At 47.3% G+C, this 23,270-nt stretch overlaps 1 protein-coding gene across 1 annotated transcript; it reads right to left on the bottom strand.

Moving 5' to 3' along the window:
- Window positions 1–385: 385 nt before the first annotated feature.
- On the bottom strand, window positions 386–22,083 carry mtss1la (MTSS I-BAR domain containing 2a; the record flags this gene model as incomplete). Its single annotated transcript, XM_083666315.1, has 16 exons — window positions 386–1,351; window positions 1,538–1,914; window positions 2,110–2,278; window positions 2,544–2,705; window positions 3,046–3,204; window positions 3,431–3,505; window positions 3,807–3,939; window positions 4,513–4,610; window positions 4,801–4,908; window positions 5,931–6,088; window positions 7,387–7,461; window positions 7,608–7,699; window positions 7,815–7,899; window positions 18,287–18,360; window positions 18,523–18,584; window positions 22,015–22,083. 16 exons carry the CDS (start codon window positions 22,081–22,083, stop codon window positions 917–919), a joined length of 2,331 nt encoding a protein of 776 aa, XP_083522441.1. The 3' UTR covers window positions 386–916.
- Window positions 22,084–23,270: the final 1,187 nt, after the last annotated feature.

The raw sequence follows: 23,270 nt of genomic DNA on the forward strand, positions 1-23,270 counted from the left end.
CATACTGCGATTGTACCAAAAGTTCAGCTTGACTTGCTTCGACCCTTATTTAAATACACCGGCCTTACCGGCCTCAAGAATGACCCCCGACTTACATACTCGCCAAAGAACTGTTGAATTTATCGAGCATCAGTTGTGTCCTCTAGTTTAATGGAGTGGTGTAAGAAAAACTGTACGGATTGTTGTACTTTCCACCACCAACTTAGTTGGAAGGACTCTAGCACCCCCCTCTGGTAACATATTGCAGTCATAAAGATAACTACAAATAAATTAGACGTACAATAAAAAGTCAGTTTAATTGCAGAATATATTGATAGTACATTACAGCAATAAAAACACTGCCATATTGCTCCTATTTTACAAGACTTACATTTCTCAGAGGTGACTTACACAGTTGTGGTGTTCAGCGTATGATACAAATGATTATAATAATACACAATAATACACAACATACAGACAGGCTCACAGAGCAGTTGACCCCATCACTTTCAACAGACAGGAGGCTGTGTAGATAAACACAGACTAATTAGACACAGAGCATTCAACCCCTACATGAGTGACCTCCTGATCACTGAGCATAAGAGGGAGAGTCTGAGCTGAAGCAGGAGACAGAGGGAACAGATGATCATCACAGCCACAAAGCCCACACACACAGACAAAAGGAAGAATACAACAACAAAAATAAGTGTTTGTACGCAATACATACATGACATTGTCCATGGTCAATCATTTACTTCTTTACACATTAACACTCATTTTCCCTTTCATTTTCATACAGTCTTCACATGTTGTCAAGATGTATGTGTGTGACGGAGCATGGGTTCGAACACAGTCCGACACCTGTGTTTATTTCACTACAGAGTTTGAGAGCTTGTTAGTAAGGGCACCACTGTTGAGTTCCTTCTCCCAGCGGTTACTACCGCAGCCTGGGGGCCGATCTGTCATTGGAGGCAGCCGCCTTGCGGAGCCTCACTCCCCTCCGTATGGACACCAGCATGTCCACGCCCTCCTGGGCAACGGGGGCAGGGTGCTGCTGCTGCAAACAGTTGATCCTGGCTGGGTCCCCGGGCAGAGAGGGGAAGGGGAACTGGCCCTCACCCAGGGCCTGGGCATTGGCGGCCAGCTCTCCGATCTGCTGCACCAGGCTGTGCCGGTTGGCAGCCAGCTGAGGGTCCTCCTCTGCACTGTGGCCCATGTCGGGGGGTAGCTGGGCATACACACTCCTGTCCAGACCTCCTCCGGACCCCCAAGCTGTGTCAGGCAGGCTCAGGCGCTTGGGAGAGGCCCTCATGTACTCCAGTGCACTGGCAGAGGGGTCATCCCCATACAGGAACTCCTCACTACCTGTGCGCTGGGTGGGGCTGGGGTAACCTTGTTTGGGGCTGGGGTAACCTTGGGTGGGGCTGGGGTAAGCTTGGGTGGGGCTGGGATAGCCTTGGCTGGGGCTGGGGTAAACTTGACTGGGGCTGGGGTAACCTTGGCTGGGGCTAGGGTAACCTTGGGTGGGGCTGGGGTAGCCTTGGCCGGGGCTGGTGTAGCCTTGGTTGGGGCTGGGGTAGCCTGGAGAGTCTGGCACTGTGGGTGTCTTTACGGGTACGATGGGAGGGCGGATGGGGATGGGGCCAGCATTGGATGGGGTGCGTCTCACCCCAGCCTTGGAGGAAGGAGTCCGGCGGATGGTGGCTGTCCCAGAGGTAATAGCTCCACTACCTGCTCCACCCGGACCATGCGTGCCCCTCGGAGGGCTCACTCCAGCGGGCAGACCCGCAGTGCTGGCCGGCCTCTTGGTTTGGATCATGCGCCGGTAGTTCTGGGCGATGTTGCTGTGGCGTGGGATGGTGGATGATTTGTCAAAGTCTGCCTGCCCATCATTGTCAGCGTCCCCATTCAGAGAGTAGCACTCATAGTCAGACCCTAGAGATGAGGAGAGATGTGTCAAATTGGCTGTGAGATTATGTGCCATACCATAGTAAAAGTGAGTAAAAGTGACTGGCTCAATGTTAGCTAATGAGGGAATAATGTGTGTGTGTTCGAAGGATGATGATATGGGTGCTTTGGTTGAATTTATATACTTTGAGTCAATATACTGTCTCTCAGACTGTGTGTTACCCTGCGAGGGGATGGTGTCCTCTGAGCAGGAGGGTGTGTTGGTCTGGGTGCTGTAACCACTGGAGTACTGGAGAGAGTCTCTGCTGCTCTTCTGCTGCTGCTCCATACTGAGCCCACGGGTCAGAACCATGGCCAGGGTACTGGCTGCTGGGGATAATGGCTCTCCATGCTGACACACACAGAGACACAGACACACACACACACACACACACACACACATACACACACACACATACACACACACACAGACACAGATACAGACACACACACACACACACACACACACACACACACACACACACACACACAGAGACACACACACAGACTCCCATTACTATGTGGTAGTGGCATACTTTAACACCCACATTTTGCAATTTGATAAAGGGGGGTAAAGTACTGATTTTTTTTTTTATATTCACAGGAGTGCTCATTACCTTGGCTGCAATCCTGGCCCTGTGGGGGTCGTCCGGATGCACCCCAGCATACCCCTGAGGACTGGATGGGACTTCCTGTTCCCTCATCCTATCAAGAGACTCTCTCCGCCGCTGCAGAGTGGTGGCCAATGACGGCTCATAGGAACTGGCTTTGGCCCAATCCTGTAGTGGTCGGCATATTTATGGAGACAATGTAAAAGATGTACCAAACAATGCATCTAGGGTGTGGACTTGTCTACCATCCAGCAGTTCATCCAGGCTCATGAACAGGTTAAATGCTTTGACAATGTCATTTCTATGAGTTAATCAAAGCCAGCTCAGTTTGGCAAATCTTGTCCCTGAGAGATTTGAACTGAGTTTGAAGCACAACAGAATAGATGGAGATGATAAGGTTAATAAACACATTGTGAGTCACGCAGGAGAGTTTAGAAGCAAAGGATAAATTAAAACAAGAATAAAAAAAAGAGACAAACCAAAAAGAAAAGTGCAAATGAAAACAAACCTTCCAGCTAGTAGGAACCTTTGATGTGGGAGAGGGGGTGTTGGATCCAGGGGAGTGGTTAAATGTGGGGGACGCAGGAAGTATGACAGAGAGAGGCCTGATGGAGCCAGTGTGAGAGAGAGCAGGGCGGAAGGTACCGAAGGATGAGCATGAGCCAAACTGCGGAATGGACAGACAAGTCTGAGTCAGGGTGTTCATCAACCATAGGAAGCTCCCTGAGGCCCACTGAGAGAAAATGGTTGTAGAGACAGCGTGTGTGTCTGTGTGTGTGTGTGTGTGTGTGTGTGTGTGTGTGCGTGCGTGTGTGTCTGTGTGTGTGTGTGTGTGTGTGTGTGTGTGTGTGTGTGTGTGTGTGTGTGTGTGTGTGTGTGTGGGTAGTACTAACCGCTGTGGGAGAGTTGCACTCACTAACAGATTGGCAGGTCTCTGATGCCTCTGAGGAGGCAGAGCTGGTTGACTTCTGTAGGAAAGTGAGAGAGATATAGAGAGGAAAAAAGAGTGGAGTGAGGAATAGAGAGGGATGAGAGTTATTTCAAGAAACTACAAACACGATGAGAAACTTGCACTTTAGATTGCTCTATTGGCATGGGATGTTGCATCAGTTTGTAGCCTTAATGTGTGCTATAGTTACAAAGTAAACCCCACCGGGCAGAGGCCAGAATAATTTATCATCAGTATCAAATGCAGGCTGAATTGCAGTATCAGTAACAAAACAAGTGAATCTCCATGTGTCTGACCCACAGCAGAGACGGTAGGCTTACCTGGCTGGTGATGTCTGAGGGCATGGGCGAGGGGGGCTTGGAGTGGGCATTGGCATCCTGGGAGATGAACCCAGAGTCGTGGGAGGAGACACTGCTGAGACGGTGGGCACCTCCAGAAGGCATCTGGAGAATGCTGGCGGGAGGGATGGAGGGAGAAGAGACGGAGCAGTGAATACACAGAAAGCAGTCAAAATACGCTTGCAATATCCCTGCAATGTTTGAAACAATCTTTTCATGCTTGTCCTCTCCCCCCTTTCATCCCTGTTATATCACCCTCTCTGCCTCTCCCTTCCTCTCTCCTCAACCCTCACTTTCTCACCTTCCTCTCATCTTTTTCTCTCCTGCTCCAACCTTGTCCCCAGGCTATTGCACACAGTGCATATAAGCCTGGAATAACAACGACTCAAACCTGGCCTTAGTGGGAGTGAATTTACTGTAAAGTATTTGTTATTATTTGATTTCAGCAAATCACACGGCTGCAAAGTGTAGCTCCAAATCAGAAGCGTGTGTTGTGCAAGCACTAGGGGGGAAGTGCTGCGGGAGATGATCGATGCGTAAAGCCACTGGCTATGCACAATCCATTTTTGATGTGCTTTCTATTGGCTTAATGAAGGCCAAGTTTGACACGTTGGTCCACCAGACCTTTCGCGCATTTGGGGGAAGGTCTGGGAAGGAGACTACTCTATCTCTGATAGTGTAGTAGTACCTGCACATGCTGCTCTTCCTGGACCCAGCACTGCTGGGGGAGGAGGGTGGAGTCTGGTATGACCAGCTGTAGTCTGAGCCCTTCAGGTCCCTGATCACCTGAGGGAAGGAGAACACAGTACAGCACACAGTTACCAAAATGCAACATACACATCTCCACAGTAGCTATATTGTTGTTTGTATCCTGCAGGTAGCTTGTGTGATTGCAGACTGAAACAGTGTTATGGAGGTTGTTGCTGTTATTGTTGTTATTGTTGTTGTTTAAATATTAAATAATATATGAGGCTACCTGCTCGCTGGCCGGGGGAAGTTTGTGAGGATCTTCAGTTAACACAGTGAGGTCGTCAACAATGGCCTGCAGGTGTGTGACCTCTCCCAGCATGGCGATCTCTCCATTCTGAGGAGCAACAATAATAATACAGAATTATTCAATGCACACACAACACCACAGTTGAGAGGAAACAGCATAAACAATGACACAAACCAAGGCCAACATATCTTATATAAAACAAACTGAAATACTGTGACTGTATGAACATCCCAATGGGCTTTTAAGATATATAGCCTATTAATTATTGAACTTATGAATGCCTCATGAGCTTAGTTTAACTGTCTTACCCCATCAGAATCCAAAATATAAGCTTGTTTACTCCATTGTTTGTAAACAATGTAATATTCAACACTGTATAGCTTCAAAACAGGAACATTTCTCCAGACCCATCCGCAGCTGTTTACGAAAAAACGTGGCAGGGCGACCGTTGTTGTTGTTTGAATTCCAGATTGCCCCTTTAATGTACTATCTACGTAGGTGTGTCTTAAAGGACCTTCTTGACCAGCATCCCACTGACAGCCAGACTAGTTCAAAACCTAAAACTGACCCTAACGTTAACCTTAAGCACATTTTAACCAATCTGGAAATGTAACATTGGTTTGCTGGTCAGATGTGCCCCCTTAGTTTTTCCCCTATCCATGGGTCCTTTCCATTCCAAATTTCTACACCCCCTTCCCTTACTTCCTCCTAACGAGAGAGCCCTTCAGTGACGTTTTGATGACATCTCTGCGAGTGAACCCGAGGGATAGCCCAAACTGCCGTTGGTGATTTCTGGGTCATACCTGTTTGGGTACGTTAAAAGACAGGTATGAAACAGCGACCACTAACCACTGTTCGGGCGTGTTGAATGAATTGCAATGAATTGTGGGATACCCTTCATTCCGAAGGGATGTTTTTTGTTGACTTGGTGAGGGGACAGAATTCCCCCTTCCCATGCTTACAACGGAATGGAATCGCCCTGATGTGCGCCGCCATCTTACATCCAGGCAAAACAGGGAGGGGAATGCACTGAAGTAAACATTTATTTCGGAATGGAAAGGAGCCTGTGTTAAGCCTTCCTGTGTATCCCATTATTCCTTCTCTCTCACCACCACAGGCTGCAGTAGGTTGATAAAGGCGCAGTAGCGCCCCCTCTCCTCCAAGAGGGCTCGGCGCACCGCCTGCCTCTCTGTCTCCTCCATCATCAGGTACATGTCACTAACGTCCTGCATGGCATTGTCCAGCTGGGGGCGCAAGTTACCTCTGCCTGGGGAGGGATGGGGGGTCAAGGTGGGAGGAGTGGGCAAGAGGGGGTAGGAGGCAAGAAGATAGGAAGGGAAGGGAAAGAGGGAGTAAGATAAGGATGAGGATGAAGTGAGGTGAGGAGAGGAGAGAAAAAAAAGCCAGCAAAGGAGAGAGGAGGAGAGAGGAGGAGAGAGGAGAGAGAGGAGGAGAGAGGAGAGAACGGAGGTTGAACATTGTGGTAAGTTTGGTCCATAGGCCAAACACAGATAAACAACCATCAATGACACAATGTGTAAACGAGGATGAGGAGAGACCACTAGATCTGCCAGGATGTTGCTAAATAACAATGGAAGTAAACAGGATGTCCAGATTGAGATGCTCAACAAACTCATGACATGAATGTCCTCAAACGAACATAGTTAAGTGCAGTACGGGGCTACACTATAGGGCCGACCCGAACCATACTGTGCCGGCACATATATTTTACTTTCACACTGTCCTTTCCAGCACTAATCAGACCAGCCCAGTACAGCTCAGCTTGGCTCGGCTCGGCTCTGTAGTTTGAATTTGAATTTGGGTGCAGACACAACACATACTGTAGTCAGGTGCCATGCAAGAGACAGCCTGGTGAAACATGACGTCACAGTTAGATCAATAGGCAGATCAGGTGAATGGGATGAAGAGTTATTCATGATGAACAGTCTTTCACACAAACACAAAACTCTGGATTAGATGATGGGATACAGACAAAATGATGCAGAACACACATCTGAGCTATTCAACATGAGAGAGAGAGAGAGAGAGAGAGAGAGAGCACAGCACACATACCTAGAAGCTCTAAAGCGAGGAAATAGGCCAGAGAGGAAGGAGTAGCAGGGGTGAGAGGAGAAGGGGAGGGGTGGAAAGCATAAACAAAGATCCCAATGTTAGAGTTATCACATAAACTGCATCACAGGTAAGCATACAAATAGCTGGAATAGGAGCTGTTTGAATTCAGAGGAGGAAGATAAGATATAAGTCCACGCAACCATGGCAAATCAATGAAAGACCTTTTGAATGCTTGCAGCAAATGATGTTCTCTAAACAACTCACTGATCACCAGTGGAAACCCATGACAGTGCATTTATCATTCTGGCCACTAGATGGCACCATCTGTCACATCCTCCATCTCTATCCAATGTTAGCGGCAAAGCAATTATAGCTTGTCTTTTTCTCTTGTAGATCCATCCACCAGCACCACCAGCACCGTTATCCTTTTTTTTTGTCCTGCTCCTGTAACTACTACTCGGATGTGCGTAAAAACCTTTCTTGTCATCTTACCTTTCCTGGCCTTCTTCTGGAGCTTCACAGTGTCGGAGGATTTCCTTTTGATCTCCTGGCGAGACCGCTTGTATTCTGAGGAGCAGAGAGGGCAGAGTTACAATCACGGTGCTTCTATGACACAGACATGTTCGCTACCTGCGTCATAGCGACCAGAGGTTTCAGTGAGATATGCCGTAGTGTTGAACATTGGTCAACGATGTGTGTGTGCTGTCCCTCACCTTTGGCATGGTCTTTGTCCAGCTGGTTAGTAGTCTTCTTCCACTCTTCTATCCTGTCCTGTAGGGGAGTGACTAGGCCTTCCATAAGAGCACTGCAGAGAAGAGGAAGGGAGAGAGGGAGAGTTAGGAGAAGAATAACCTATATAAGAGCACGGTGCACAGGGAAGTACGGAGAAGAATCAGGCAGTGTTGAGGTGAACCACTTACTTGGTGAAGTGGCGTAGTTTCGTTTCGATGCTGCGGTGTCGCATGCACATCCTCGTCAAAGCCGAGCCGATGTCCCTGGTGGCACCTGGAGAGAGAGAGAGAGTCTGAGTTGTATGACAGATCCACTAGGGGGCGACATTGTAGACTATAAAAGGGAGCCCAGGCCAGAACGCTCAGTTCACTTGTTATTCACACCAAGGGTCTTGAAGGGAAATGTAACTCTATATCTATTACATTGCATCTATACCCCTTCATCAACACATGACCTTACTCTACACTGGTTTTCACAGCAACAGATTGAATTGCATTCAGTGATTTAGCTTTTACACAGTGAATAACAGCTTGGCTGAGTTCTTACTGTACTTTTCCTCTCTGGTCAAGTCAAGTGTAATTAAAATGGGGTCTTAAGCCCTAAAGCCCAGGCTGCCCCGCTCCCCCCCTAGACTACATCTGACCCCTGGTTCTCACAGTCCTGTAATATCTGACAGGATTGATCCTGTAGTAATCTGGGACACAGAGAGCTAATCTGGTAAAGGGTCTCACCACACACACACACATACACACACACACAACACACACACACACACACACACACACACACACACACACACACAACACACACACACACACACACACACACACACACACACACACTGAGAATTTAGGAAGGGGGTGGGGCAGTATGTAAATCTGTAAATCACACCACCTGTCTGCCCTCACACACACAAACACACACACGCACACACACCTCAACAACCAGACAGACCATACAGGGATGAGGTGTTTCTTTGTTTTGTGTTTCTCTGTTTTGTGTGTATGTGTGTGTGTGTGTGTGTGTGTGTGTGTGTGTGTGTGTGTGTGTGTGTGTGTGTGTGTGTGTGTGTGTGTGCGTGTGTGTGTGTGAGGGCAGACAGGTGGTGTGATTTAGATACCCCACCACCCCCTTCCTAAATTCTCACCCACTCTATCCTGAAGGAAAAAGGAGGGAACCCTGTAAGGGGATATCCCTCCATTCTTCCCCGCCTGCTCTGCCTTTCCTGTTCGCTCTGTGATTCCTAAACACCATTCATCCAGGGGAACTGGGAGAGACCAGCTCTAACCTGCCCTACTCACAGAAGACTGAGTCTACCAGCCCTGCACAGTAACTCCACAGACAGGGGAAGAGTAGCACACTGCCAATCTAACTGGGTTGAAAAGCACTGTCTGAGGAACGCTGTGGATGTCTGTTTACTGACAAGTGATCTATTCCAGAGAGCATGGGTCACCGAATCGAGTTCATGCTACATCACATCACTGTGTTAGACTTGAGAACCTTTCACTACATGGTATTCCCCGGAGTATTGACTTCAATGCCCCCAGAGGATTAGTTCAAAAGCATTCAAGTGCAGTACCTGGACTACATCTCACAGAGGCATCAGTATTGTCCTGACAGATGCAGAATGGCTTTGGGGGAGGCGGTGGGTGGTGGTGGGGGGAGGGGGGGTGGAGTGGGGGGGTGGAGGATGCTGTCATAGGGCTGCATTGCTTTTCCAGGTGACTGAAAAGGGGAGGGGGAGTTGAAGGTGAGAGGTCAACTAGTTGAATCCCACATACTGGGGCTCTACACAGGAAGGAAGTGACACAGAGAACATGTGGACCCCACCAACCGCCCTCCCTCCTCTCTCCTTCTATGTCTACTGAGCAAAGTGTTCTCTCATGACAGAAGGTGTTTGTATAACAGGCCATACACACAAATGCAACCTATCCCTCTCTCTCTCTCTCTCTCTCTCTCTCTCTCTCTCTCCCTCTCTCTCTCTCTCTCCTTCTCTCTCTCTCTCTCTCTCTCTCTCCTTCTCTCTCTCTCTCTCTCTCTCTCTCTCTCTCTCTCTCTCTCTCTCTCTCTCTCTCTCTCTCTGTGATTTGCAAACATGAGTACAGTATAATGGACTTCACTAACACAATAAGTAGTCCCTCCCACTATCTCTCTCTCTCTCTGTTCTCTAAACAACTCATGATCAATTCTTTAACCCTAGCTGTATAGAGGACATAGACACAATGGGGTAAACGCACGGACGCACAAATGTGCTCATACAATGATGATGCTCTTGAATGGACATGGATGCACACAAACACTACACAAACGCACGCATGCATGCACACTCTCACACACACACGTTATGTTATGTGTTTCCCTGACTCAGTCTTCACAACGTTACAGGAGGCCTCCACAGCTGCAGATCAGCTCTGAGAGGGTGAGTTGGCAGGATGAGGGAGGCAGAGGGGGAGGGACGGAGAGGGGGGGTTGTGGGCCTTTTATCTCTATAACAGACCTTCCCAATGTCACTGTCAGGCAAGCCAGCCTCCCTGCTATCCCCCACCCCACCCCATCCTCTCTTTCTCTTTCTCTCTCTCTCCTACTACACCTGCCAGTTTCCCCTTCCCCTTCCCCTCCCTTCCCAGGATGGATCAGCTGACAGCTACATCCTGGAGGGGTCTTCTTCCTACATCTAGGACAGGAGTCCTGGCTTCTGGCCCTGACCGGACACACCACAGGGCAGGCCAGGCCAGGTCGTGCTCCACTTCCACTAACACAGCCATGGACGGAACAGGCGGTCTAAACGCCCTGAACGCTCCACTCGCTGCCTGGGAGGGATCCAGCACCTGACTGCAGCCTGGAGCTGAGGCTGGGGCTGGGAAAGCCATTCACCAGAACTGGACACCCAGGGGCACAGGGAGTTCAGGGAAAGCCCCCTTAAACACACACACACACACACACACACACACACACACACACACACACAATGTGGCACAAATCAATATCTCAGTGTGTGAAAGCATGGGCACATTGTGATATTTTAGAGGCACATAAACCTATACAACCAGGTCTCCCTCATTTAGAACAGTGTTGGTATGGTAATGGTGAGCAGCACTATAGGACCGGCTCAGTCTGATGAGACTGGTTCCATATTATCTGGTTCTGATTATCCACACTGAGCCTCTGGGGAGGAGCAGTACTTTAATAGGGGGCTCTCCCCCCCCACCCCACCCCTCACACACACATCCCCCGCCAGCCAGGAGCTGCAGTCATACTGCCAGAGGCTTCAGCCTCACTGATGTGTTAAACATGGGAGCAGACCATCCCTCGACAATTGCCCTGTACTCTGAGACTACGAAGTTGGAATCATAACTGTTAAAAATTCCATTGGAATCAGAAGTGTCTTAGGTTCCATTAGAATCAGAACTATTTAAGGTTCCATTGGAATCTGAACTGTTTTAGTTTTCATTGGAATCAGAACTGGTTCTTGAGTGCGCTATGTACTTCCTGTGTCAATATGTTTATGTAGGCTGTTCAGAGAGGGAGGTCCAGAACATCCTCAGTGTTACAAAATTCCAAGAATATCAATCCCTTGATGTAGAACTGTTGTGCAGCTGTTTAAGTTATAAGGAAGTCTCTCAACCCTAAATATAACAGTTATTGCTCACGTTGGCACTTTCACCATTGAGCAACACTTAACCCTCTCTCACCCCTTTTAATAGCTTCAGAAAATGCACTGGCAAGAACACAGCAGAGGCCAATGATAGATGAAATAAGAGGGGGATGGGGAGAAGAGGATGAAAGAGGTTACTCACTGGGCGGGGATGACTGAGGGTTACGAGTGAAGGGACAGCGGAAGTGCTGGACAACCAGCTGTGTCTGCCAGGGTATCCTCTCTGTGTGTGTGTGTGTGTGTGTGTGTGTGTGTGTGTGTGTGTGTGTGTTTTTAAACTGTTTGATGTCTCCTGGCTGGCATAGTGACAGCCTCTGAGTAAGTAAGGGCTACAGTATGAGACTCACCAGAATAACATGTCTTCCAGCCACTTTAAAATGGTGAGGTGTCCCTTTAACACCATCTAGAGTACAACACTGAAGAGACAATGAGAGACTGGGCGAATCACCTAGGGATCTGTTACAGACACAGACAATACAGTGAGTCACTTCACCCATCAGAGGAATTGTCTTTGTGAGTCATAGTGGACTAGCAGTAAACACGTTCTGGAGTACATTAGGGTAGACAGGATATAATTTAGAAAAGGAGGAGGAGGAAGAGGTAGATATTTACTGCTGAAGGAACTTCCTGCCGAAGGACAGGACTGTTGCTAAAAATATACCCCAGAACCCCTGTCCCTCTCCAGATGTGCTTTTCATTAGGGAGAAAAACACAACTTTACAAGAAAGAGAGAGATGGAGAGAGAGAGAGAGAGAGAGAGAGAGAGAGAGAGAGAGAGAGAGAGAGAGGAGAGTTATATTCCCCAGACAGTTGTTATTGTTATGGAGCAGGCTACTTGCGAGGGCTTTTCTCTCTCTGTGTCTGGGAGGGTTGCCATAGCGCTGACAGGGCCATTTTGACCTAAAGGATGGATGCTGTAGGGAACACAGCCACTCAACATGATCCCAACAGTACACACTACCACCACTAACAATAACAGTAGGTTTAGAGTAGACAGCCAGACACACGCATGCGCACACACACACACACACACACACACAGACACACACATATTTTCTGTCTAATGAGGAACAGATGAGATGTCTGTCCTGTGAGACAGCGTCCTACTGTCGTTGAACCATTCTTCATTCTAGAGCCACAGGTTCTCTAACTGTCTGTGCTCCACCTCTAACCCCTGCCTCCTCTAACCTGTGTTTTATTTTACGGCACATTTCTACTCTATAGGGAGATGAGCCAAGCTCTCTTCACTTCCTCTCAATCGACTTCTTCCCATGACACCATCCATGTCTGTATTCGGTCACTCCCTGCATTCATAGCCCTTGCATTACATTCCTTTATCTCAGTCCCCCACTCCTCCCTCTGTTTTCCCCCTCCTCCCATCCTTGGTCCCCTCCACCCTCCACCGTGTTCAGAACATAGGCTGAACACAGTGTTCTACTCCAGTCTCGTGTTTGTCTTCTTAGTTTGGTATTTGCCTGCAGAGTGTACCTTACACACAGCCAAGAGACTTGTTTTTCTCTCCTTCTTCTTTTTATTCTCTTTTCCTACGTTCCTCTCGCTCACTCGCCCGCTCACCGCCTACAGTAATAATAAGTATTGGAAACATTAATTTGCAGGGCGACCACATCGGTCCCTGAGGTGAATGGTTATGAAACCCAGAGAAAGCTTTCAGAGGCCACAGCTCTGACTGACAGGGAGGCAGGGAGGCAGACAGGTAGGCAGACAGACAGACAGACAGGCAGGCAGACAGGCAGGCAGTCAGGAAAGCAGACAGATGGTTAAGGTGACCTTAAAGCTGGAGGTCATTCAAGACTTAAGAACACACAATACAACACCAAACAATCAGTGGTAAAGTCATGCCGTGGTTAAAAGAGCATTGTGCAACCATGAGTTCATCACCAAATACCCTGCACGACCATGTATGCAATACACATAATCCTGCTTCATTTTCTAAATCCATAAAAACACTATCTGTTGCACCATCTACCTTATAATCTTTAACTATAACCCCCATATACAATACATTCTACTGTACTTCAGATAAGACAGGCCCATGTCAAGACACTGCCAGTCACATGGGCACACTCTCATTATTTAATGTGTTCATATACGTAAATAGCTTCACTGCTGTGATTGTGGAGCTGACAGTAATATTCTGCCTGTGTGGTGCCATGGCTGCATCTCACTCATGCCAGGCTGTCCAGATGGCGGCCAGGGATATTCATGCCATCTGCCAACAGTAGAGAAGCACAGCACCCAAGTAGATTACTGCCTCACTGACACACTGATCTAATACAGCACAGGACCATGTGAGTGTGATGTGTGCGTGTGTGTGTGTGTGTGTGTGTGTGTGTGTGTGTGTGTGTGTGTGTGTGTGTGTGTGTGTGTGTGTGTGAGAGAGAGAGAGAGAGAGAGAGAGAGAGAGAGAGAGAGAGAGAGAGAGAGAGACACTGATCCACTAGAACACTGAGAACTGTGAGGGTGCTGTATACAGTATGTGTGTGCTAGATCGAGCACAAACAGTTCTGAAAAAAGTACCAGAGTGAGTGTGCTCAGAATCAGCACATACAGTATCTGTACACTCCTCACACAGTGACGAGCAGGACTTCTGTGTGAATGTGAGCTGAGAACTGCTGATCTGAGGAAACGCGGTCTGTGTGTTAGAGTGAGGCTAAGAGGATTAAACACACGCCTCTGCCTGGATACAGAGAGCTGTGGAAATCCCACTACCTCCCCCACTCTCATTCACCCTCACCCACTACCTCCCCTACCCTCACTCATTCACCCTCACCCACTACCTCCCCTACCCTCACTCATTCACCCTCCCCCTCACCCACCCCTACACTCACTCACCCTCACTCACTACTTCCTCCACCCTCACTCATTCAACCTCCTCAGCTACTTCCCCCAACCCCACACTCATTCACCCTCACCCACCCCAACGCTCACTCACCCTCCCCCACCCTCACTCATTCACCCTCCCCTGCTACCCCCCCCCCCCACCCCCACCCTCACTCACTACCTCCCCCACACTCATTCACCCTTGCCCACTCACTAACTTACACTCCCTCACACAAATATAGATCCCCATTTATCCTACCAAAATATGGGGCACATACTACACTCTTATTCACATTACCTCAACCCCACTCTAACTCACCCTCATCCAAATATAGAGCTAATTTACCCACTCCAAAAGCCTGTGTGCTTTACTTATCCGCATTCACCAAAGCACATCCAGGGAGAGAATTCTATACCCATCAACATATTAGTGTATGGGACTAACTCTCACTCTCAGCCCTGAACATAGAGGCCTAGCCTAGCCAACACCACTGGTAAAGGGCCTCCCGAACACGCGCCACTCACTGACTTAACCTCTTTACTGAACACACACACTGTAGGACCTCAAACATGAGGAACTGAGGTTTAACTATTGTAGGTTTTCAACTGAGGAAAAAGGGCTCAAAGAGTGAGGAAACATGTCTCATTTGCCTTTATAATGGAGAAGCTTTTGAATGTACTCATCCAATAGACTCTGTGGTTTGGGAGGGCCATATTAAACGCAGATGTTCAGCTCAGTCCACACAGACGTGGTGACTTAAAGAACATAGACCCATCAACATTGGGAGAACAGCTTTACACACCCCTGTCAGACACATGCCAAAGCGCTTGGCATGTGACCTCTTCCATCTGCTTCGTAAAACACACAGACGCTGATGCCATGGCCATAAAGTCTAAATGCACACCATGCCACAAGGCCGGGAGCCCAGACTTGAACCTCCACAAAGACCTTCAGAACATTGAGAGAGGGGGGAGGGGAGAGGGAGAGAGAGGGGGGGGGGGAGGGAGAGGAGAGAGAGAGAGAAAGAGGGAGAGAGAACAGATATTTGAACAGAGAGAGAGAGAGAGAGAAAGAGAGAAAGAGAGAAACAGATAGAGGGATCACTTCACTGACATGGTGTTCATGGGAATATATATATATAGAGAGAGAGAGAAAGAGAGAGAGAGAGGGGGAGAGAGAGGGGGGGAGAGGAGAGAGAGGGCAGAGAGAGAGAAAGAGAGAGAGAATGAGGGAAAGAGAACAGAAATGTGGACACAGAGATATAGAGGGGGGAGAGAGGGGGCAGAGAGAGAGAGAAAGAGAGAGAGAACGAGGGAGAGAGAAGAAAAATGTGAGAGAAACAGATAGAAGGATCACTTCCCTGACATGGTGATCATGAGAATATAAATAGACAGTTCTTGTTATGATGATGACAATGCAATATCCAGTTTCCATTGCCAGAGAGATACTTTCTTTACTCTCTATGAACTCCTTCTACCTCTCACGGGAGGGAGGACAGGTGGATGTTTGATTCGCCCCAGAGTAGGGAGGGATGACAGGGCGGATGAGTGTAAGGAGAGAGTGTGTGAGATGGGTGGTGAGTTAATGGGGTGATGGGGTGAGTGTGTCATGGGTAGATTAGAGGAGAAGAACGTGATGAAATATCCAGCTGTGCCAGCAGCTGTGGCCTGTCCCTGATGTGCAGTGGAATCAGGACAGATGATGGGCCAACACTACATACTAGAGACCAGACCCCTGTGGTGTAATAACCACTACATGGACACACACAGAGACACTGACACGCATGCACACACACACACACACACACACAGACACACACACACACACACACACACACACACACACACACACACACACACACACAGAGACAGACAGATACAGACTCTCTCTCAATATCTTGATTTCTCTCTCTCTGTCTCTCTCTCTCTCTCTCTCTCTCTCTCTTAACCACAGTCCATTAAATCCCACTCCTCCTCTATTCTCCTCATTAGAACCTTTTGGTCTCTCTGTGCACTTGTAGAGAACACCCAGCACCACCAGGGAAGCAGTGAAACAAGCCAAACCACTTCTATCCAGCCTGCGGCGAGAGTTCAAAGGTCATCTCGCTCCAGCACCAGTCGGCTCTAATAAATATCGACATTCCTTCTGCCAAATTAATTGCTGCGGTTTGGAGTCCACTGAGGACCGGAGGGCTCCCAGAGGACAAACGGAATGGAATTGGTTGCCTGACAATCGCTAACGATCCGGAACAGAACATTCAGTTTCTCTGCTTCTTCTACCACTGAAACAAGCATCAGCATCAGCGTTTACAGGTTCACCGCCTGGGAATGCTGTCTGTCTCCCATGTTCCACAGAACTCTTTAATCTGTTTTTTTTTAGAACTTCCTTGATAATGGTTTTTTCTGCGTCACTTGTACGTATGTTGCCCTGGATGTGATGTGCTGATGAGGACTTTAATCCTAAAGCGAACGTCACTGGACAAGAAATGGGAGCGCGAGTGGGCGTTCGAGTGACAGGGGCATGACACACTTACTTTGAGTGGTTTTAGGTCCCCATCAGCCATCATCTCTGATTTGAAAAAAAACAATTCTCCTCTTTTTCCTCCCTGCTTCTCTCTGTCGCTGTCTCTCTCTCTCTCTGTCGCTCTCTCTCTCTCTCTCTCTCTCTCTCTCTCTCTCTCTCTCTCCCTTCCCTCCCTTTTTCTTCCATCTCTTCCTCCTCTTCCCTCCTGCTCTCACTCATTTTAAGTGTTGCCTTGGCACACTGGTGAAACAGGTTGCCAGGTGTGGCCAGTGTCCAGCCCCTCTGTACCCTGGCCAGTCTCACAACATCTGAGACCATACCAATGATGCATACTCATCATTTAGACATATTTGGCTGTTCGGTGCTGCATCTCAAAAGAACTACTAAAGAACCACTAAAGAACTACTGCGGTATGGTCTACAGAACATACATGTAGGATGGCCCACAGTTAGACTCAGAAGTGGGAATGTTCATGGACTGGTTGTGTGTACAGTATACCTCAGTTATTCTTGGCTTCAGGCTGCTTCAGACAACGTCGGCATGGGATGTAAGGTCAGGTGGCAGAGCACCAGCTGTCAATAAGTGTGTGTGTGTGTGTGTGTGTGTGTGTGTGTGTGTGTGTGTGTGTGTGTGTGTGTGTGTATATAATAACATGCTGTTTGTTGCTTCTGTAAGACATTAAATATACAGTATAGAATGACATAATATTAGTCTGCACACAATCACACAGATAGATAGGGTTGGACAGACATACTGTACTGTACACATGTAGAGTAGTACTACACGTACAGTGTCATCAACTATACATGTCCTGATTATATTTCTGGATACTGCACTTTAATCAGAAGTATTAAGCCTCACTAGGTCTCCAAGATGAAATTAAAAACACATTTCTCTGTGAGAGTAGTGTAATGGAACAGTTCTGGCTATCTTCTTGCAGTGTACTGTGCTTATAACAGAGTGAATGCTTCAGAATCAGTTTTTTAGAGATATCCTTTAGAGATAGGTCTCACCCCTGATGCGCCTCCCATGGCTACACATGAAACAAACACCTTGATAACTGACATACCCCTTTAAGAAACCCAGTGACCCAGGTCAGTTCAGTGTTTGGGCATCGCTCTCATTCCACACATACTAACTCACCCCAGTGTGTGTGTGTGTGTGTGTGTGTGTGTGTGTGTGTGTGTGTGTGTGTGTGTGTGTGTGTGTGTGTGTGTGTGTGTGTGTGTGTGTGTGTGTGTGTGTGTGTGTGTGTGTGTGTGCCTGTGATGTCCGTGTACATGTGTGCGATTGTGTAGGTTTTTGACCAAAATACTGGTCTCGATGATCAACTCCACCAAAATCTGATTTAATCACAACCCCTAGAGCGGATCTGTCTGGTCCGTCACACAATGACAAAGCAGTTCAGCAGACCTCATCAGGGCCTACATACGAATAATCTCAGCTTCTCAGTATACTGAGCCATCGTCTCCCTTCAGATTCACCCATCTCTCCCAGTCTTAGACGATAAACTCCGTATACTGCAGAGGACATATAGTGTGAGCAAATCAATAGTCTAAAGTGGCTTCCTCTCTCCTTGTCTCCTTTCCTTCATCCTTCACCCTATTTCTGTATCCCTCTCCCTTCTTCCTTCTCCTTACCTCTGGAGTTGGTAGCTATGTCTGCTACCTTCTGAAAGGCATCTAGAAACGCCACTGCTGCCAGAATAGTGGTCCTGTAGGTGTGGAGAGGAAGGGAAATGCCGTCAATACTCAATACCACAAATGACAGATAATTTAGCACAAAGCTGAAACTCGGGATAGGACAATTATAGTAGTGCAAATTAAATTATAGTAGAGTGCCTAAGGGGAGTAGGCTGTATGTCAGTCAGTCTTACCTGAGTTGAGAGTGCAGTTTTGTGGCCTTGGCACTGAAATCTTCCCACACTGGATAGGAACTCTGCGACAGAAAAGAATGATGGGTTAGGTTTAAAGCTATATATCCACAACATACACACTTAAACACAACACACTCTCTCTCATACACACACACACACACACACACACACACACACACATACACACACACACATTTCAGCAAGTAGACCTAACCATGCTGAAGCAACATTAAAAAGTGTTCCTCAGGGTGAAAATCAAATATGTTCTTAAACGGAGTAAATAACTCTCAAAGGTAGCTTCTCCCCCCAGACTAAGTAAGGCTCATACACAGCAGGCCTATGAGCTGCTGCTTTAAAAGGGGTTTTAACACCATGTTGCTTCACCGCTCTCAGAAAAATCCAACCAATGATGCTGCAGGCGTGGGGTGTATGAGGTGTGAGATGTGTGTGTGTGTGTGTGTGTGTGTGTGTGTGTGTGTGTGTGTGACATTGGGGAAGGGGACAGGACAGGTAGCGTGCCTGGTCTTAAAGGAATCGCGAGGCTGGATCCGATTTCCCTGAGGATGATCGCTTGCTGCCTCCAGACGCGAGCAGCAGCCCAAACATGAAACACGTTTAGGATTGGAGCCCAGCTTGAGCCTATTAGTGAGGGAGAACAGCAGACCTAGAGAGAGGAGAGGAAGGACACAACCTTGCTCTGTATGTGCAATCACTATGTCCTACCGAAGAGGAAAGAGACACAGAGGACAAATTCAATTAATCTGCCAATCTGGTATGATAAATCAGTCAAACGCTTTCACCTCATCTCTCTCATGCTTATAAGTGGTCTTGCTATGAAAAAAATCATCAAAACTATCACTGCCAAATTTTCCCTAAACCTCCCTTCTCCCTGTCTTCACTAGACTGCAACAGGTGGCTAATTAGCTTTTCTACCCTGCGTCTCCCAAGGGCAGGAGGACACCGAGCCAAGACAGCTGAAGGAGGAGGGGGGAGAACTCGGATAGGCTGCTACAGACAGCAGAGAGTTAGGCTACACACAGCAAAGATAGGCTACACACAGCAGATAGATAGGCTACTCTGAGCAGAGATAGGCTACATGCCGCTCCCTACAATCACAGCTCTAAGGGAGGAGGGAGTTAACACACACACACACACACACACACACACACACACACACACACACAGCTCCTCAAATCCTGGCAGATCCTCAGCACTTCATTAATTCAACTGAAGGTAGTGAGTTGTTATATATCCTCCCCAGGTGCTGGCTAGTGTCAAGATGTCAGCTCTCAACAGGCTGCAGAAGTGCTTTCCCTTACCATAGTACAGTATAGGCAGGGCGGTGCCCCCCCTACCCACGCCGCCTAGATGTTGGGTTCTATTGGTTTCTATTGAGAATGTTGGCACAGGAAGGCCTGGATGTTGCTTTGGGAGCTTTTGGGCCCCACCTGAACAATAACCTAGGGGCGGTAGCACCGACAGCGTTCACGCAGCAGGGTCTGTTCACGGAGACACAGTGGTGCTGCTAATTCTCTCCCACGTTACACTGGGTTGACTGGCCAGGGCTGGGATGAGGTCAGACGTCTCCAACAGTAGACATGAGCTCTGTGCTGCTGACTATAGGGGTTTCTGGACCCATTCATTCGAGCTGATTATCGATAGGCTACACAGTAACTCTTAGGCTCAGAGCCCACAGACATGCTCTCATAGACATGACGACAACAACAGAGAAATGTATGACATTGCCGATATTTGGGGCCTGATTACATTGAGCTTCTCTTACAGTGCTTGACAAACGAGGGCCATAAATAGAGAGGTTATCGAGTGGCCATGCCCGGTTAGCCACTGTGAGGAGATGATCAATAAAACATCTGTTGGGTAAGGAGTCGGGTCCTGATGTCAGCTTATGATGGATATCATTATAGACTACATCGAATGCTCTGATGAAGGTCTTGCGAACGAAAGCTTTGCATTGATCCTAAGTGTATAAGGAGACTCCCTGGCCCTTTCTCAATGGTTAGAGAATCGATTCCTCGAGTCCTCGCCTCCCTCCTCTACACGCTTCCTTCTCAAAAAGCACTGGAGGAGAATATCTATGGGGAGGAAAACTACATCCTCTCCCCCATTGCGTTTTGAGTAGGAAGTGAGTGGAGGACGGAGGAGAGCAAGGAATCATGTTTCTAACAATTGAGAAAAGGCCCCTCTTTCCAGTGTAGTCTCTCATCCCCTGTTCCTTAGCTTTAGTCGGGTATCCAGATCCTTCAAGACCTATATAACAGAGTCATCCTAGCCATGACAGAACTGTCCTCCAACTCTACTAAGTAGCATCTTGCCAATTTCCATCTGTTGTAGAACTCAGAGATCATCCTGTCTCAACTTGTATGCACATTGTCTTCCTTGACCCCCCAACCCCCCTCACCCTAACATCTAAATATAAAGGGAGACATCATACTGCTCTTTATGGCATTCTCTTTTGGTGGGCTCTGTCTCTGGCCATACCATCTGACACATGATGTCAAAGAGGTGCTTCACTGAACGAGGAGGCAAACTGATCCACCAATACCTTCTCTCTATTCGCCTCATGTTCAGCACATACAGTAACAAAGTGGTGTTGTAAGAGTGTAAGAATGACAATAAAGTGTCATAACAGTGTCATAATGACCGCTCATTTTGCTTCAAGAAAGGAACTTCCATGTTTTTTTAATACAATGAAACATGTCTTTTTGTTTTTATGTGGACATATTATGTAGACATATGTCCATGCGCACACACACACATACATAACAATGGGTTCACTGCTGTAAGGGTTAATGTGATGAAGCAACATGCTTGGTCTGGTGCTGTCCCAGCTGTTGAGGCGATATAAAGGTTGTTAGTCATGTTGGTCTGATTAGGTTATAGGGAGACTCCACACATCCATCAAGTTGAATCTGGACAGCATCAGGCATCTTCAATAACACTGATTGTAACACTGACCATTTGAGGGTCAACTGGAAACCCTGGCTTTATTCCTAAGAGAAATGGTCTAAAATCATGAGTAGTCACCTTTGAATGTTTTCTTTTCATTGATGATAAATGATGTGGTCTTTTATTCTCTGTGCAATAACATATGGGCCAATCAATAAAAATACGAGATTTAAGCCTACACACTATATACCTACACAGGCTACTCTTATAAATCCTTATGTGCTTCCATTTTACAAATATAATAAATGTGAATTTTCCCAGCACAATTGATACATTATATACAAGGATAGACCAATATAAAATGTTTCATTCCCTGTTATTAGACTGGAGCAACTGCGTCCGGTTAAACATGCATGCTCTGTCGGCAAAATAACACAAAAGGAAACATAACATCACAATATATCCTATAGCACGACCCCAGTGGGGGAGGTTTCGGAGAGGAAACAAAGGCAGTAAAATGCGTCTGATCACCCATGCAATAAGATCGGAAAAACCTGTCTACCACAATATCGGTCTGTTTGGTACCTTCATGTCGTTGACGATCGCCTGGAATAATCCACCGAGCGCTCCGCACTCCTTCTCCACCGACTCCATTATCACAACCGTCTTTACCGATGACTAAATGTGAGAAATCAAATGTCCAACAGCTGAAAATATTCAAACATCAAAAATCACGATACTCATTCGCCCTACGTTGTCCTCTTCTCCCCGAGGCAAATAGGCTACGGAGGATGCGAAACCCTGGCTATAGGGCAGACAAAAAGAAATGGGCAATTCAATGGCACCGGGTCCGTCGGTCGGTGGCTCTCGACTCGGACGCGAGTGATGGAGAAGAGGCAAATATTCCCCGCTCCGTTTTCCGTTTTCCGCGGGTTCTAAAAACCTAACCCTAACCCTAACCGAAGTGGATTGATTTACTTTGTTATCTTCGATAATCGGCAAATGTTGGGCAAATCATAAGTCGAGGGACCACGAGAACCGAAGTCGGTCACAGATCTGGAAGCGGGGGTGCGCTCTGTTGTTAGTGGAGGAACAGATGTCTTGAAGCGGAGATTCTGAAATTCGATCCATGGGAATTGAAGGGGGGCGGTCAGTTTTTTTTGTCACATGTAGTGTGGAGGGAGGGACACCCCGACACAAACAAAAGTGAGTCCGTCTCCTCATTCAAGCGTACTCTGAGGAGCAAAACAAAAGGACATCCCCAGCTCCAAATGTGTATTCACGCACGCGCCTGTTCATTGTCATGTGTTTTTGCGCCTGTGGGTGCTTGCCGTCAATTGATATTGTTGTAGGCAACAGTAGGCCTATGTATGCAGTAGGCTGTCCATTCATTTGGAATCAATAACATCAGTTAGACCACACAATACACTAAATGCCTCAGGTCTCTGTTTGGTTTTATGTTATTTCAAGCAAAATGAACCAGATGTGACCTGTCCTGAAATAATAGTCTTCTTTGTGTCAATGACATTTTCACTATGTGATAGTTTGTGACAATGTAGCAGAAATCAGGACATCAAACACGGTTAGAATTTCATTACTCCGTCCTTAAAATTGTGAATGTCAAATGTCAAAAATGTAACAGAATTGAGCTAATATAATTTGAGATTTAAAAAAAACAACAACATTGATTTAGCTATGCAATTCTATTAAGCAAGTGTATCCTATTATTAATAAAATCATTAGACTTGCAGTTTTATAACATTTCCACTTTTCAACCACTTTCTAGATGGCAAGTGCAACAGTCGTTTATGGGTTGATGAATGCACACCCAATGTGCATAA

This window comes from Argentina silus (assembly GCF_951799395.1).
Source record: "Argentina silus genome assembly, chromosome: 3".
In the NCBI taxonomy this organism is placed as follows: Eukaryota; Metazoa; Chordata; class Actinopteri; order Argentiniformes; family Argentinidae; genus Argentina; species Argentina silus.